The following is a 17,531-nucleotide window of genomic DNA, read 5'->3' on the forward strand; positions in this document are numbered from 1 at the left end:
GGTTTTAAAGCCACAGTCCACAGTCTGTCACCTGTTCAGTCATTATTTCTAAATCAGATACTACTTCAAGGGAGGAAGTAAGTTCTCCAATAATTCAAACGGGGCCTGAGTTTCAGCCCAACGAAAGCCCCACCACTTTGTTTGGAACAAAACAAGATACGTTGGGAAATGTACGCCAACTACTCTCACACCTCAATTACTATTTCAATTCAAGGAAAAATTGCAGATGGTTCCTTTGACCCAGTTCATATAATATCCTGGGTTACAATTCCCTCTGGTATAATGGCGTTCGTCGCCCTTTTGTGGATCAACAAAGAGACCCTTAACAAGGAACAAAAGAAAGTGGGAAAAATAGACCTTTAAAACGAACAAAGCGAAGTTGTTGAACTTGACTATTTCATGAAAACGTCATCCCCGTCAATTCAATTCACAATAGGATGATGGAGAACGACTGCTATTGCTCCTTAAAAATGCCCTAGAACCTGCGCCGACTCCGGACTACACATGACCCCTGGCGACGAGAGAGTCGAGCCCCGGGTTCGGCCGACTGGCTGTGCCTTTCCTATATGTAAACCTCTCCCAATCTAACTCTCAACTGCCCTGTCAATATTTTTTTTTTAAAGCCTTCAGATCAAGACTTCTAGTGTGGGTTAAACAGGCTACTAGCCTTTCAACTACACAGAATAGAATCCCAGTCAGCCTTCCACGAATAACATCCTCTTTTCAACCATCCCATTCACTCTGAGCAAATCGAACAGATTAAGCCTAGCATCGGTGAAAGGGAATGGGAGGAGGAGGGGAGGAGAAGAGGAGGGGGACAGGGTTGAAGGACAGAATCAATAGGCTGAGTGGATAATGTATGCAGGGTTGGGGAGTGGGTGTGTGGGGAGTCACCCGTCAGACACACATTGACACAAACCCACAACGACATATGTTCAATCAACAGCGCTACAAAAACACTGAGTGTCCTTGTGAAGGAGATAATATGAGAGAGAGAGAGTTTGGGACGCCACGCCGCTACACGGCCTACTGCTGGTGTGAAAGAAAGAGAGAGAGAAAGAGAGAGAGAGAGAGAATTGAAGACTCACCTCGCCGGCCTCTCTGGAACCCGGTCAGCAGTGGGAGTGAAGTACAGCGACGTCTGAAAGAGGGCAGACAACAAAAGGGAGGGAGAGGAAGAGTGAGCGCCGCACGGACAAAGACTGGAGGAGGAGGCGGTGGTACACACAATGCTCAGCTCGCCACGCTCAAAACGCTCCCCCGGCTGACGGCATGACGGAGGTAGGTTCCACATGGCGTGTGTATGGAAGCTCGGACGGCCTACCAGTGATGCTGAGAGCAGTGACCGCTGATTCTGTTGAACTCTGACCTTGGTCTGTTTGAGGGGTTCTTTCAGGAGGGAGAAAGGCCACGAGTGAAGTGAAGCACTAAAGGGGAGAGCGAGAGAGGAGCTCCTTCACGCTTTGAGACGAAGACGCGCCCCCGGAAGACCCGAAATGGACTCTTTGGATCATTGGATTGGCTCTATGTGGTAACATGGACGACAGACCGGAGCCCTGTGCTGATCTAGGATCAGGTAATCTCTGTCCATATCATCTTATTCGTTTTGATTCCAACAGGAAAACCGATCCTAGATCAGCAGATACATATTGAATCCCAAAGAGGACCTATTCAAATATGAGCTTTACATCTGACATGATATACATGGGTTGACAGCAACCTTTATAATTTTGAGTCACATCATCTTGAGTCACATCAATAATAAGCTGTCAAAAGATCAATTAGATCGCAATATAGCGAGAGAGAGATAGATAAATTGATAGACATGATTAGAGTAAGTTTTTCACGAGTATATTGGAAATACAGTGCAGTACTGTTTATGCTGTTATATTTAAGCAATAAGGCACGAGGTGGTGTGGTATATGGCCAATATACCACGGCTAAGTGCTGTTCTTGGGCACAACACATCGCGGAGTGCCTGGACACGGCCCTTAGCCATGGTATACTCGCCATATACCACAAACCCCCAAGGTGCCTTATTGCTATTATTAACTGGTTACCAATGTAATTAAAGCAGTAAAAATACATGTTTTGTCATACCCATGGTATAGAGTCTGATATACCACGGCTGTCAGCCAATCAGCATTCAGGGCTCAAACCACCCAGTTTATAATGAAGACATAAGGCCCGAGGAGGTGTGCTATATGGCCATTATACCACGGCTTGGGGCCGTTCTTATGCACGACACAACGCGGAGTGTCTGGACACAGCCCTTAGCCGTGGTATATTGGCCATATACCACAAACCCCTGAGGTGCTTTATTGCCATTATAAACCTGTTACAAATGTAATTAGAACTGACAATCACCATTCGGGGCTCGAACCAGCCGGTTTATACCTAGTAATAAACACACTGAATTGAGTCACTAGCAGAGAGGCCATTGTAAATACAGGCAGTTGAAGATGCAATAAAGAGATGACTAATGACTGATATATGACTGATATAGATGCTGAAATATGAAAATGTCCTGCTATGGTGTACTATACATGGTGACAACTGTCCCCATCAGTCCTCTAGTGACATAGGTACAGTGTAATTACAATGTAGGTACATATTGTGCCTGTGTCGACGTAAGGTGGCCTAATAAAATGTATGGTCACAGTAAGCATGGTGGTTTTCATCCAAATCACACAACATGTAGGTGATCAGTAACAAAGCAATTTAAGACTGCAGTTGATTAGCAAGGTTTGTGTTAAACTCCTTATGGAATTGCCATGCCCAGGGTTGCAAAATTCCAGTCTCTTTCCCCAAATTCCCTAGTTTTCCAGAAATCCTGGTTAGAGGATTCCCGGATTTCCTTGCTTCTTCCCTCGATATTCCAGGAGTCTTCCATCCAGGATTTCTGGAAAACTGGAATTTTGGGGAAGTCAGTAGGATTTTGCAGCCTTAGTCATGCCTAACGAGTTTGGCATGACAAGGAGTTGGCAAAACAGCACAGAATTTTCTGGAACCAGGCTATTCAACTCCCACCCAATCCTCCCAATCCCACAATGCTGATGAATGCCAATGTTTACCTCGGTGAGTCGGCCAGAGCAGATGTCTGGATTATAATCCAGCCGTTTTTTAGGAGGCTTGAGCCCCAAGCAGCGGTGAGGAGGAAGAGGAGGAGGAGGAGGAGGAGGTGAAGATGGAGTGGTGGAGGAGAGGCAGTGGCGTCATGGGGGAGAGAAGACGAGGCGGAGAGAGGAAAGTGACATCCGTTAGAGCACAGAGGAACTGAAGACTGACTAGTTTCAGACACGCTGCACACACACACACACACACACACACACACACACACACACACACACTGCACACGAACACACATTGCAGTTATGATTAAGCCAATTTGAACACACCTAGTATATTATGTGAGCTCCAACACACACACACTCGCTACTGCTAGGCACATCTACAAACCCATAACCACGAAGCAACACGCACGCGCGAGCACACACAGACATGCAGATTGTGAGAGCAAAGAGGCAGAAAGCAGAGTGAAAGGGCATATATGCACTACAGCGCAGTGATTCGGTTGTGAAGACAGACGAGCTAAAACATGACGTTGGTGGAACCATCCCTCTCAAAACTAACCTCCAGCCATGCGCATTAAGGAACCTTTTCTATGTTGTCTCGGGTTTACTCAGTGGTGGGGTCAGAGTGCAACATAAATAATATTACAGATAGAAATGTGGTACAGAAACCTGGGCGTTCCTTATTCTGCATGACATCAGAGTCGTGTCTTTTCTAGACTGCATATTTCTAGCTGAACATTCCGAATCAAGTCAATTTCCTCGACCTAACAACAGACCGACTTAGAACAAACAGAGTGTTTCTCGCCCTTCTCCCCCAAAAAGTGTGCACTTGTACACTTCCTGTCGTGGATTTCCAAAGGAATGGGACGGGGCAAGGAATATGGTGGAACACGGGAACTCAAACCAGCCCAAGTTTAAACCAATCCAATACCATTAATCCCTTAGGTCGCCTAACGTTTAGGAGGAGTGAACGAGTTGACACTTCAGGAGAAGAGGTAGGAACCAAAATGTCTAAACGAGCAAACAGAAAGAAACCACACAAAGCTGCAACATACAAGAGGAGCATGAAAACGGTGCAGAACGACGCTCTGACCAGATGCAAATTATACAATTTATACAATGTAGGAAAAGAGGTCCCCCCCTTTGTAAGACAATTTTTGTGATTTAAAAAAAGGACCAATCCATATTAATTTGGGACTTCCGTTTTGTTTTGCAGTGTTTTCGAGCTTTCAATGTGTCGCAGGGCCAGCTGATAACGAGACAGCCACACTACGCAAAACCAATTCACCAAGACGCAGAGACACAAGCAGACCAGTCACAAGGAGCTGCACACAACAGGCGACTTGCCAGAGCACCCAGCACCAAACAGCATGCCGAAGCAACTACAACAGGAAGGACCCCCAGACTCAAGCTCCTGGAGAGCTACTGGCGCACAGGCCTTTGTTCCAACTTAGCACTAACACACCTGATTCAGGCCCAGTCTCTGTCCAGACTGAAGACCGATTATGCGTTGAGAAATAAAACAAAACAGCTTTAATGTGTGAATCAGGTGTGTTACTGCTGGGCTGGAACAAAAGCCTGCATACCCACTAGCTCTCCAGTCCGAGAGTTGGACAACTCCTGGACTACATTGTTCCCACCCAGCTACAGTGGGGTGAAGACTGAACAGGTAGAGGGGAGTGGGGTGGGTATACCTAAGGCGGGGGGGTGCCGAGGTGGGAGTTACGGACCCTCACTTACCGGACGGCCGAACTCCAGCTCGGAGAAGAACTTATACCAAGGCTCGTTCTCTAAATCTATGTCATCTGGGTTTAGCTTATAGGTCTGGAGAGAGTGGAGGGTGACAGAGAAAGAGGGAGGGAGAGAGAGGAGGAACAGAAAGCACAGAGAGAAATATGGATCTCATGGTTAGGATAGGGTGTGCAGCGCCAAGCTGCAGGGGCTGATGGGTAAAGAAGGGTGGGTCCAGATGGAGAGTTTAACACCAGGGTAAAGAGACAAAAACAGTGTTGCTAACCAGGGCACACACCATTACAACCCCCCCCCCCCCCCAAAAAAAAAAGTAGAAAGTACAGATGTGCACTTCAGTTTACTCGGTTACTTTTCACATTTCTCATTCAAATAATGGGAAAAAGGGATAAAAAGTTGAATGGGTTGAAGGAGAATGGTCAATTCAATTGAGAGCTAAAGACATAACATTGGCTCATAAAGTGTCCTGAGGCTAAGAAGCTAAATTGCGTCAACCATTCGCTGAACTGCCCAGTATGAAAAGTGTCTTTGCTGCCTTTAGTGCCTTTTGTTACTTCTAGGTTAGACTACTGCAATGCTCTACTTTCCAGCTACCTGGATAAAGCACTAAATAAACTTCAGGTAGTGCTAAATACGGCTGCTAGAATCCTGACTAGAACCAGAAAATGTGATCATATTACTCCAGTGCTAGCTTCCCTACACTGGCTTCCTGTTAAGGCAAGGGCTGATTTCAACGTTTTACTGCTAACCAACAAAGCATTACATGGGCTTGCTCCTAACCATCTCTCTGATTTGGTCCTGCCGTACATACCTACACGTACGCTACGGTCACAAGACGCAGGCCTCCTAATTGTCCCTAGAATTTCTAAGCAAACAGCTGGAGGCAGGGCTTTCTCCTATAAAACTAAATTTTTATGGAATGGTCTGCCTACCCATGTGAGAGACGCAGACTTGGTCTCAACCTTTATGTCTTTACTGAAGTCTCATCTCTTCAGTGGGTCATATGATTGAGTGTAGTCTGGCCCAGGAGTGTGAAGGTGAACGGAAAGGCTCTGGAGCAACCAACCGCCCTTGCTGTCTCTGCCTGGCCGGTTCCCCTCTTTCCACTGGGATTCTCTGCCTCTAACCCTATTACAGGGGTTGAGTCACTGGCTTACTGGGGCTCTCTCATGCCGTCCCTAGGAGGGGTGCGTCACTTGAGTGGGTTGAGTCACTGATGTGATCTTCCTGTCTGGGTTGGCGCCCCCCCTTGGGTTGTGCCGTGGCGGAGATCTTTGTGGGCTATACTCGGCCTTGTCTCAGGATGGTAAGTTGGTGGTTGAAGATATCCCTCTAGTGGTGTGAGGGCTGTGCTTTGGCAAAGTGTGTGGGGTTATATCCTTCCTGTTTGGCCCTGTCCGGGGGTATCATCGGATGGGGCCACAGTGTCTCCTGACCCCTTCTGTCTCAGCCTCCAGTATTTATGCTGCAGTAGTTTGTGTCGGGGGGCTAGGGTCTGGATCTGGAGTACTTCTCCTGTCTTGTCCTGTGTGAATTTAAGTATGCTCTCTCTCTAATTCTCTCTTTCTCTCGGAGGACCTGAGCCCTAGGACCATGCCTCAGGACTACCTGGCATGATGACTCCTTGCTGTCCCCAGTCCACCTGGCCGTGCTGCTGCTCCAGTTTCAACTGTTCTGCCTGCGCTATGGAATCCTGACCTGTTCACCGGACGTGCTACCTGTCCCAGACCTGCTGTTTTCAACTCTCTAGAGACAGCAGGAGTGGTAGAGATACTCTTAATGATCGGCTATGAAAAGCCAACTAACATTTACTCCTGAGGTGCTGACTTGCTGCACCCTCGACAACTACTGGGATTATTATTATTTGACCATGCTGGTCATTTATGAACATCTTGGCCACGTTCTGTTATAATCTCCACCCGGCACAGCCAGAAGTGGACTGGCCACCCCTCATAGCCTGGTTCCTCTCTAGGTTTCTTCCTAGGTTCTGGCCTTTCTAGGGAGTTTTTCCTAGCCACTGTGCTTCTACACCTGCATTGCTTGCTGTTTGGGGTTTTAGGCTGGGTTTCTGTACAGCACTTTGAGATATCAGCAGATGTACAAAGGGCTATATAAATACATTTGATTTTTCGTTTAGTGTGTGACAACACACACGCTCTCCTCACCAGTCGCTCACTATAAAGCACCAAACCAGAGCAGAAAAAAAGTGTTGTAATGTTTAAACTACTACAGCAGAGGGCAATATCTTCCTGTCATAAAGCCCGACACAACTCTGGTTCATTTCAGCACACCGGGGCCACGTTCAGTGGCCGAACGTGATCAAACGTTTCAGATAGAAATCCCATGAACAGAGCCAACGTGATTGAGGTCCTGCTGAACGCGCCCCGGTTGAGCGCAAAAACGTTGAGTGCGCCGTTCTTCAAACGTTTTCCGAGGTTCGTTTGCTCTCGTTTGGTCGGTGTGGCCGCGTGTGACCTGATCAATATGGTTATGACCATTCTGAAATCCAAACTTGTGCAGCACATTATACAAAATCGCCCTCTGGGAAATGAAAATCACAACATTCGACCGATTGTTCAGAAACAGCACCATATCCATTGAATTAAACGTTGCACACCACTTCATCCTGCTGAGCGTGACCCCGAGTAAGTGAGGTAAAAATAAAAGTAATGTTGGTTTAACTGTTAATAAATTACTTGGCTGGATTCTTTCTCAAAGTGTAATTTAAACCTTCACCGTGTACTCTGCCCAATACTCTGTACTCTGAGCTTAATATAACGTTCACTCTTATACCTGGAGCAAAAACTCACCTTAACTGAACATACAGAAACTCTCGCTCTCCCACCTCCTCTCCTGAAGGACTTACAGCTAGAATGTCTCCTACAAGCCAGTCCTGGGGCTTATTCCTCAGTCACTCTCAATGAGGTTTACCTTGGAGCAGAGGGGTGGTTCACTGCAGTGCCCAGCACACTGCAGGCTTGGCTGTGACATTTACCACCCCCAGTGTCTCCTGGGAAATGTAGTTTATGAGCTGCTGGGGGAAAAGGCTGTCCACTTTTATTGGCGATCTTGGAAGTGTATTGGACTTGCAAATCAGCTACTTTAGCTCAGGAAGAGGTGAACTGCACTGTGGAGGGGAGTGTAGTCTCACGGATACCTCTCTGTCTAATTGGAGTAAATCTGACCTCCTTAGGTGGTCCATAAAATGAATAGGAAGGAGCTGAATGGGAGGCGGCTCTATGTGGGCCGTGCCCAGAAGAAAGTAGAGCACCAGACGTCTACAGAGGTCAACCAGCCACCCTCTGGCTACTTCATGCCACAAGGCCAGAACACTGGTGCCTTTTACCAGCTGTCTCAGCTGAGCCCCAGCCCTCGCTGGGTGACCCACGTCTACGAGCTATTTAAAAGGGATACTTTGGGATTTTGGCAATGTGTCAGACGAACACGTGCGATACCATTTTTATGGTCTCTGCGTCCAGCACAAAGGAAGTTAGAGGTAGCTCTGCGAGTCAATGGACACTAGCGTTAGCGCAATGACTGGGAGTCTATGGACACAGTATCTGCTAGCATGCTAGTAGCTACCCACAGACCTCCAGTCTTTGCGCTCCCTGGCAGTGATCAGACTTCCATCCAAGAAGTGGACCACAAGATGTTAACAACAGCCTTCTTTATGGAAGGCCATATCCATACAGAGATGTGATGTGTGTGAACAATTTTTTCCATCAGCAGCGGAGAGACCCACACCACGACCAGAAACACATTAGCTTGCTGTCTGGGAGTGGTCTGAGTGGGGAGGGGGAAAACTGAAAACTACCTGTTATTGGCAGAGAGGTTTGGAACTCTTTCTTATTGGTCTATTAACTAATTTACCACCTGGTGATGTCACCAGGCAGGCCAAAACTCCATCCCACTAAAACAGGCAGACATTTCAGGCAGCCTTTTCAAACAGCTCTTAAACTAAAAGGATATCATCATCATTTCCACAATTTCACAGTTTTATTCCAACCTCATAGCGTGGAAATATATATAGAAACACACACAAATCATGTGAATGATTACAGATACTAAACACATTTGACTGCTTTAAGCTAATCATCCTTAACTTCAGAAGAGTTCCCTCTTTCATCCCCCTCCTCCTTCACCTCCCTCTCGTTCTCCTAACCGATCACCCTCAAGTCCATAGAGCAGACAGACTAGCACGTGGGTGGCCGACCCGCCTCCTGGAGAGCTACCCTCGGGCAAGACGTCGCTCCAAACCGAATCAGGTGGGTTACAACAGGGTTGGAGCAAAACCCTGCATAGCGACAGGATCTCCAGGAGGGTTGGCCAGTCCAATATGGCTCATACAATACACAACTATCACAACTTCACCTCTTGCCCTCAATTCCATGTAGCAATTAGCCCCAGCCTGGACAATACAATTTTTATTTTTATTTTTATTTCACCTTTATTTAACCAGGTAGGCTAGTTGAGAACAAGTTCTCATTTACAACTGCGACCTGGCCAAGATAAAGCAAAGCAGTGTGAACAGACAACACAGTTACACATGGAGTAAACAATTAACAAGTCAGTAGAAAAAAGAGAGTCTATATACATTGTGTGCAAAAGGCATGAGGAGGTAGGCGAAATTACAATTTTGCAGATTAACACTGGAGTGAAAAATGATCAGATGGTCATGTACAGGTAGAGATATTGGTGTGCAGAAGAGCAGAAAAGTAAATAAATATAAACAGTATGGGGATGAGGTAGGTAAATTGGGTGGGCTATTTACCGATAGACTATGTACAGCTGCAGCGATTGGTTAGCTGCTCAGATAGCAGATGTTTGAAGTTGGTGAGGGAGATAAAAGTCTCCAACTTCAGCGATTTTTGCAATTCGTTCCAGTCACAGGCAGCAGAGAACTGGAACGAAAGGCGGCCAAATGAGGTGTTGGCTTTAGGGATGATCAGTGAGATACACCTGCTGGAGTGCGTGCTACAGGTGGGTGTTGCCATTGTGACCAGTGAACTGAGATAAGGCGGAGCTTTACCAATGGGTGACAGACAGACGGAGTGTGAAGATGATTCCAACCCTTTGCTGTCCCTTTCATTTTTGTTAAAGGTCACTGAAATGCTTTATGAGGAAACCCTAGAGAAATTATACAAAAACGATATTCAACAACGGTTTGGTCAAAACAAGCATTGTGATTGGCTGAGACGCGTTCTAAGGCATACTAAACAAACAGTTCGGCACGGGTAAGCCTTTGACGCCAAAAAAGGGCATCTCGCTTTCTGTTCCATCTGAGAAATCCCTGTGCATCCACTGTACCATCAAGCCCAGCCAGCCAATCCATTCACTTGACCTCCACTGTAAAACGCATCTAGACATTTGCTCCCCTTGCTTCGAGCCTACACAATTGCTTTATTTGGGCACAACACCTCCGCTTTAGTTTGACAGCATCAGGAAGGTGATTGAGTGATACAGAACACCGCCTGTTGAATAAATTAAAATGGGTACAATTTATGAAAATCTAAATATAAGCTTGCTTCTAGGCCTACAGTGCATTCGGAAAGCATTCAGACCCCTAGACTTTTCCCGCATTTTGTTACGTTACAGCCTTTATTGTAAAATGAATTAAAATGTTCGTTTTTTACTAATCAATCTACACACAATACCCCATAATGACAAAGCAATACATTTTTTGGCAAATTTCAAATTTCAAATAAAAATGGAACTATGACATTTACATAACTATTCAGACTCTTTACTCAGAACTTTGTTGAAGCACCTTTGGCTGCAATTACAGCCTTGAGTCTTTTTGGGTATGACACGACAACTGCACATACTATACATATACTTTCTTCTATTGTGTTATTGACTGTACGTTTGTGTATTTCATGTGTAGCTCTGTTGTTGTTTGTGTCTCACTGCTTTGCTTTATCTTGGCCAGTTCGCAGTTGTAAATGAGAACTTGTTTTCAACTAGCCTACCTGGTTAAATAAAAAATTTAAAAACAAGATTGGCACACCTGTATTTCTCCCATTCTTCTCTGCAAATCCTCTCAAGCTCTGTCAGGTTGGTTGGGGAGTGTTACTGCACAGCTATTTTCAGGTCTCTCCAGAAATGTTCGATCGGGTTCAAGTCCGGCCTCTGGCTGGACCACTCAAGGACATTGAGACTTGTCCCGAAGCCACTCCTGCGTTGTCTTGGCTGTGTGCTTAGGGTCGCTGTCCTGTTGGAAGATGAACCTTCACCCTTATCTGAGGTCCTGAGTACTCTGGAGCAGGTTTTCATCAAGGATCTCTGTACTTTGCTCAGTTCATCTTTCCCTTGACCCTGACTAGCCTCCCAGTCCCGGTCAGTGAAAAACATCCCCACAGCATGATGCTGCCACCACCATGCTTCACCGTAGGCATGGTGCCAGGTTTCCTCCAGATGTGACACTTTGCATTCAAAGTGTTCAATCTTGGTTTCATCAGACCAGAGAATGTTGTTTCTCATGGTCTGAGATTCCTTTAGGTGCCTTTTGGCAAACCCCAAGCCGTCTGTCATGTGCCTTTTACTGAGGAGTGGCATGTCTGGCCACTCTACCATAAAAGCCTGATTGGTGGAGTGCCCAGAGATGGTTGTTCTTCTGGAATGTTCTCTCATCTCCACAGAGGAACTCTGTCAGAGTTACCATCGGGTTCTTGGTCACCTCCCTGACCAAGGCCCTTCTCCCCCGATTGCTCAGTTTGGCCGGGTGGCCAGCTCTAGGAATAGTCTTGGCGGTTTCAAACTTCTTCTATTTAAAAATTATGGAGGCCACTGTGTTCTTGGGGACATTCAATGCTGCAGAAATGTTTTGGTACACTTTCCCAGATCTGTGCCTCGAACACAATCCTGTCTCAGAGCTCTACGGACAATTCCTTCAACCTCATAGCTTGGTTTTTGCTCTGACATGCACTGTCAACTGTAGACAAATCATGTCCAATCATTTGAATTTACTCCCAGGTGGACTCCAATCAAGTTGTAGAAACATCTCAAGGATGATCAATCGAAACAGGATGCACCCGAGCTCAATTTCAAGTTTCAAACTTGTTTTCGCTTTGTCATTATGGGGTATTTCGTGTAGATTGATGAGGGAAAAAAAGGTGATTTAAACCATTTAAAAGTAAGGCTGTAACAAAATGTGAAAAAGTTCCCTAAGAGAGCATCTATATCATTCATATTCAAAGGCCACTACCTTTCTAAAAATACCCCTTTCGAGGATAAATCCCCCCCTCGAGCTTAAAAATCTAACTATTATATAATTGCTTCCCAACTCAACCTTAACAAGCATATCCGCCCAAAATAGCAGTAAGTTGGACCACTTCAGAATGCGTCATAGAAATGTGTTGATCCCTCTAATGGTACAGGTACAGTACCTCTAAAGGCTTCTTCCTAGAGCGGAGGTCAGGGGTCTCCGACTCTGTTCCTGTAGACAGAGCCTTTGTGTGTAGAGGGTTTTGTTCCAACCCAGCTCTAAAACACATCTCTGATACACTCTGGACCTTACTATCTGGAATCGGGTATATTCATGCTGGGCAGGAACAAAATCCTACACATCCATTGAGTTCTCCAAGACCGAGAGTTCGAGATCACTCGCTTATTAGGAACCAAGGATGGCGTAGAGGGTGATTATGGGTAATGGAGTTTTAAATAGCTTGGATAATGACAGTGTAGGCCAGGGGTGTCAAACTGAATTCCTGGAGGGCTGAGCGTCAGCGGGTTTTCGCTCCTCCCTTGTAGTTGATTGATCAGTTGAGACCGTTGATTAGTTAGGAACTCCCCTCACCTGGTTGTCGGATGAATTCATTTCTGTCCGGCAGTCTAATTGGACACCAATTGAATGGGAATGACAACAAAAAAACAGCAAAACACACGGCCCTCCAGGAATTGAGTTTGACACCCTGATGTAAGCTAATAATTTTCTTTTTTTTTAAAGTGACAGACGTGCTTTTGGGCACTCACCGGCCTCTCCTGCTCCAGAGCAGATGATTTCCCAGGCTCGTACTCAAAGATACTCCGGGGTTCAGCGCGGTACTTTCTAGTGTCCACTTTCCTATCCGGAGGGCCCCACTGATTCCTGGTAATAAATAAATAAAGACATCAGTGTGATCTTGGACCTAGTTTAAGATGATGGCAAAGGCGCACCACTAGCCTAGGTATAGACTCTAGGGCTAAGGTAACCCCTAAGGCGAGGGTGTCAAGGGACTAGACCTGGGTCCAAGGCCCATGTCTAGGCCTACATTGCAGACTAGGCCTAAGTCTAAGCCTAAGATGGAGACTAGCTAGCCATTGGTCTCGGACCAAGCGAAAGAGAAACCAGACCCGCGGTGTGTCTTACATGGTGTCGGGCGAGTCTCGCTCCCGGTCGCTGTCTCGGGACCTCAGCTGGAGGAAGGAGGGCATGGGCGGGGGTGGCGGAGGCACGGGGGAGAGCTCCCTAAAGGTCCCGGGACTTCCGCTGCCCGACGGGCTCTTGGCCAGAGGCCGGTACGTTTGTGTCCTGGGGGGAGGGTACGCCATGGTGGGGTTGGAGGACTGACCATGTGTGTCTAGGGGGGGGGGTGAGATAACAGAGAAAGGACAGGGAGGGAAAAGAGAGAAAAAGGGGGAGGAAAAAGAGAACGAGAGAGAAAGGATGCGGGGGAGAGAGAGACGGGGAGGGAAAATAGAAAGAGAGAGAAGGGGGTCGTAAACTAAGTATTCTGGCAAGTCAGGTGTTTGAACACAGGACAACGTGACAAACCAGTGGCATACATTTGAATCGTCAAAAAGAGATCGAGACTCTTACCGCTGTCACCGATGACAGTGTATGTGGCGTTGCGCGCGTCGACATAGTCGTCATCTGTAGAAACACGGAAGGTGAGCAGAACAACACACACCCTGCTGAGAGTACCCTGAGAGTACCCTGAGAGTACCCTTTCCCCTGCATCCATTTGTGCGCACACATACAGATTCTCTACTTTCATCACTGCAGAAATATTCTGCCCGCCTCAGGGAAAACCTCAGTGGGCAAACTAAGGCTCCCTGGGTAGCTTATCAGCAAGGTGAATACTGAAGATCAACGTATAAGGACCCAGGAGAACAAAGGGCTGACTATTGAAGTTATCCTTTGAGAACTACAATGAGGTGTGTGTGTGTGTGTGGTGTGTGTGCATTGTTAAGAACAAATATGCCTTGTATTGACTATTTGATTTGGTGACGCCCACACAGCGGAGCAGAGATGGCGGCAGTGCATCTGTAGGTTCGACGAGACACCGCTTCTCCCACTCAATCCTCCTCGCTCTCTCTCCTTCCTCTTTCTATTGCTCTCGTTGTATTCGTCTCGGTCTCTCCCCTTCCACACTCTCGCTCTAATTAGCTCTGGCTCTGTGGAGCTGTAGTGTTCTGGCTCAACAAGGGCACACAGAGAGAAACCCACACACACAAACAAACACAATACATGCATGTCCATCCATCCACACACACACTACATGACCAAAAGTATGTGGGCACCTGCTTGTTGAACATCTCATTCAAAAATTATGGGCATTAATATGGAGTTGCTATAACTGCCTCCACTCTTCTGGGAAGGCTTTCCACTAGATGTTGGAACACTGCTGCGGGGACTTGCTTCCATTCAGCCACAAGAGCATTAGCGAAGTCGGCACCGATGTTGGGCGACTAGGCCTGGCTCGCAGTCTAGTCTGCGTTCCAATTAATCCCAACAATGTTCGATGGAGTAGAGCTCAAGGCCAGTCAACTTTTTCCACACTGATCTCAACAAACCCATTTCTGTATGGACCTCGATTTGTGCAGGAGGGCATTGACATGCTGAAACAGGAAAGGGCCTTGCCACAAAGTTGGAAGTAGAGAACCGTCTAGAATGTCATTATATGCTGTAGCGTTAAGATTTCCCTTCACTGGAACTAAGGGGCCTAGCCCGAAATATGAAGAAACAGCCCCAGACCGTTATTCCTCCTCCACCAAACTTCAGTTGGCACTATGCATTGGGGCAGGTAGCGTTCTCCTGGCATCTCCCAAACCAAGATTCGGCCGTCGGACTGCCAGACGGTGGAACGTAATTCATCACTCCACAGAACTTTACACCAATCCGGTCGATGCTTGGCATTGCGCATAGTGATCTTAGGCTTGTGTGCGGCTGCACGGCCATGGAAACCCATTTCATCAAGCTCCCGACGAACAGTTCTTGTGCTGACGTTGCTTCCAAGGGCAGTTTGGAACTCGTTAATGAGTGTTGCAACCCAGGACAGACTGTTTAAACGCGCTTCAGCACTCGGCGGTCCCGTTCTGTGAGCTTGTTTGGACTACCACTTCGCGGCTGAGACATTGTTGCTCCTAGACGATTCCACTTCACAACAACAGCACTTACAGTTGACCGGGGCAGCTCTAGCAGGGCATAAATTTGACAGACTGACTTGTTGGAAAGGTGGCATCCTATGACGGTGCCATGTTGAAAGTCGCCGAGCTCTTCAGTATGGGCCATTCTACTGCCAATGTTTGTCTATGGAGATTGCATGGCTATGTGCTCAATTCTATACACCTGTCAGCAACGGGTGTGGCTGAAATAGCCGAATCCACTTATTTGAAGGGGTGTCCCACATACTTTTGTATACATAGTGTACACACGATGCATGCATACACACACACACAGCCCAGGTGTTTGACCAATCTTGGTGAACAGCAAGGAAAGACAGACCGTAAAGTAAGCATTTCACGGTATTGTATTAGGCGCATGGGACAAATGAAGTGGGATTTGACCGTACATACTGCAATGGACACACTGTACTGTCGCCTCCAGTCTAGTGCACTTCTCCCCACCTGCTTTGTGAACCATGTGGATCTGCTTGAACATGGTCTTGTACCAGTCCTTCGGCCTATCCACCGTCTGTGGGGGAGAGGGAAAACAAAATCACAAATCAAATGGAGGCTACAGACAGACGGACACGTCGGCAGGCATATGGGGCGGACAGACGGCTCGATAGACGGACAGGACAAGGAGAAGTCTGTGTCCATAGCCACATGTTTTTTTGCTTGTCCCACACTCAGTCATGTGTCATCGGCTGACAGGGGAAGTTCATCTCATGGCAAGTCCATAACATTGACCACCACTGCAAATGTGACTAGGCAGAAAAGTGTCTATTTCTAGTCCAGAGTGTGTGTGTGTGTGTGTGTTTGACCAGACGTACCCAGATGGCCCAAGCTTGGCCACACCTCCACTAATACCATGGTTACCAGCGAGGGGCCAGAAATATTTTCCACACAGAATCTGTCTCTCTCTCTCTGACTATCTGTTTTGGTCTCTCTCCCTCTCCTCTCCTCTCCTCTCCCAGTATCCACAGCCTCTCAATAGAGTGTTGACTAGTGTCTGAAGTACTCTTATACACGGCTGAGATACATACACAGACACACTTGGATGCGGGTACACACACACACACACACACACACACACACAGAGAGAGAGAGCGAGAGAGAGAGAGAAAGGCTGCTCATTGCCCTGTAGTACAATAGCGAGGACTTTGACTAAGTCCCTAATTACAGCTAGCATACATAGAGAGAGAGAGAGAGCGAGAGAGAGAAAGGGCTCTGAAGAAGAGGTCTAAAGCTGCTGACATCTCAAAAGCATTCCTCCCACTTGGTCCTGCTCACATATCAGACAGGAGACAAGGCTAGTCAGGGCCAGAGGTGCTCCACACAATGGTGAGTCATGAAACACACATTGTGTGCATCCCAAATGGCACCTTATTCCCCATACAGTGCACTACTTTTGGCCAGGCCACATAGGATTCTGGTCAAAAGTGGTGCACTATAAAGGGAATAGGGTGCTGACAGAGCCACCGTCAACAACCACAAGATATGAAATATAGGCTTACTGCTCTGAAGCGAAAACCATCCCAACTAAAATGAAACAGAACTTTCTAAGCCTTCTTAAAATGTGTTCTTAAAGTAGGCGTCCAGAGAGTTTTTTCCCCCACTTGTCTTGTCGCGCGTATGACTGCCTGAGTGTCCACGCCTCACCGTGCGAATGGCGATGGGGATTCCCGTGTCATCCACGGGGCCGATGCCCTCGTAGTGGGGCGCCTTGATGACCGACACCCTCTTCTCCTCCTCTGAAAAGCGGGCGATGGGCACCGTGCTGCTCATGCTGGTGTGGCCCGACATCACCGACTCTGAACCTTCTGTATGGTGTGTGTGTAGTGCAGTGTGTAGTGCAGTGTTTAGTGCAGTGTGTGGTGCAGTGTGTAGTGCAGTGTGTGCAGGGGGAGAGAAGAGGAGGGAAAAAAAGGGATGAATAGAGGGATGGAAGATGGAAGAGAGGACAGTGAACTGATGTGAGTGATTTGGATGGGCTGGCCCAGAAAACACACACACACACACACCCTCATCTACAATGTTGGACAAGCCCTTCACAGTAGTGGTGAAACAGTTTATTAGAGATATCCACTGAGTATACCAAACATTAGGAACACCTTCCTAATATTGAGTTACGCGCCTCAATTCGTCGGGGGAAGGGAATCTACAAGGTGTCGAAAGCGTTCCCACAGGGATGCTGGCCAATGTTGACTCCAATGCTTCCCACAGTTGTGTCAAGTTGGCTTGATGTCCTTTGGGTGGTGGGACCATTCTTGATACACACTGGAAACTGTTTAGAGTGGAAAAACCCAGCAGCATTGCAGTTCTTGACACACTCAAAACGGTGCG

General features: G+C 47.1%; 1 protein-coding gene across 19 annotated transcripts in view; it reads right to left on the reverse strand.

Annotated features, from left to right (window-relative positions):
- The window catches only part of LOC109894160 (sorbin and SH3 domain-containing protein 2-like), an 86,480-nt gene that overhangs the window by 17,354 nt on the left and 51,595 nt on the right, over nucleotides 1-17,531 (reverse strand). For 16 of the 19 annotated variants that reach the window (XM_031828460.1, XM_031828450.1, XM_031828446.1 and 13 more), the window contains 8 exons: nucleotides 16,848-17,008; nucleotides 15,600-15,717; nucleotides 13,621-13,674; nucleotides 13,171-13,381; nucleotides 12,795-12,909; nucleotides 4,815-4,898; nucleotides 3,075-3,131; nucleotides 1,089-1,141 (listed from right to left, as the gene is read on the reverse strand). In XM_031828460.1, coding sequence (XP_031684320.1) covers nucleotides 1,089-1,141; nucleotides 3,075-3,131; nucleotides 4,815-4,898; nucleotides 12,795-12,909; nucleotides 13,171-13,381; nucleotides 13,621-13,674; nucleotides 15,600-15,717; nucleotides 16,848-17,008 — 853 coding nt within the window. The remainder of the gene's footprint in view (nucleotides 1-1,088; nucleotides 1,142-3,074; nucleotides 3,132-4,814; nucleotides 4,899-12,794; nucleotides 12,910-13,170; nucleotides 13,382-13,620; nucleotides 13,675-15,599; nucleotides 15,718-16,847; nucleotides 17,009-17,531) is intronic. The other 3 variants (XM_031828449.1, XM_031828462.1, XM_031828457.1) reach the window with 2 other exon arrangements.

This window comes from Oncorhynchus kisutch, linkage group LG7 (assembly GCF_002021735.2).
Source record: "Oncorhynchus kisutch isolate 150728-3 linkage group LG7, Okis_V2, whole genome shotgun sequence".
Classification (NCBI taxonomy): Eukaryota; Metazoa; Chordata; class Actinopteri; order Salmoniformes; family Salmonidae; genus Oncorhynchus; species Oncorhynchus kisutch.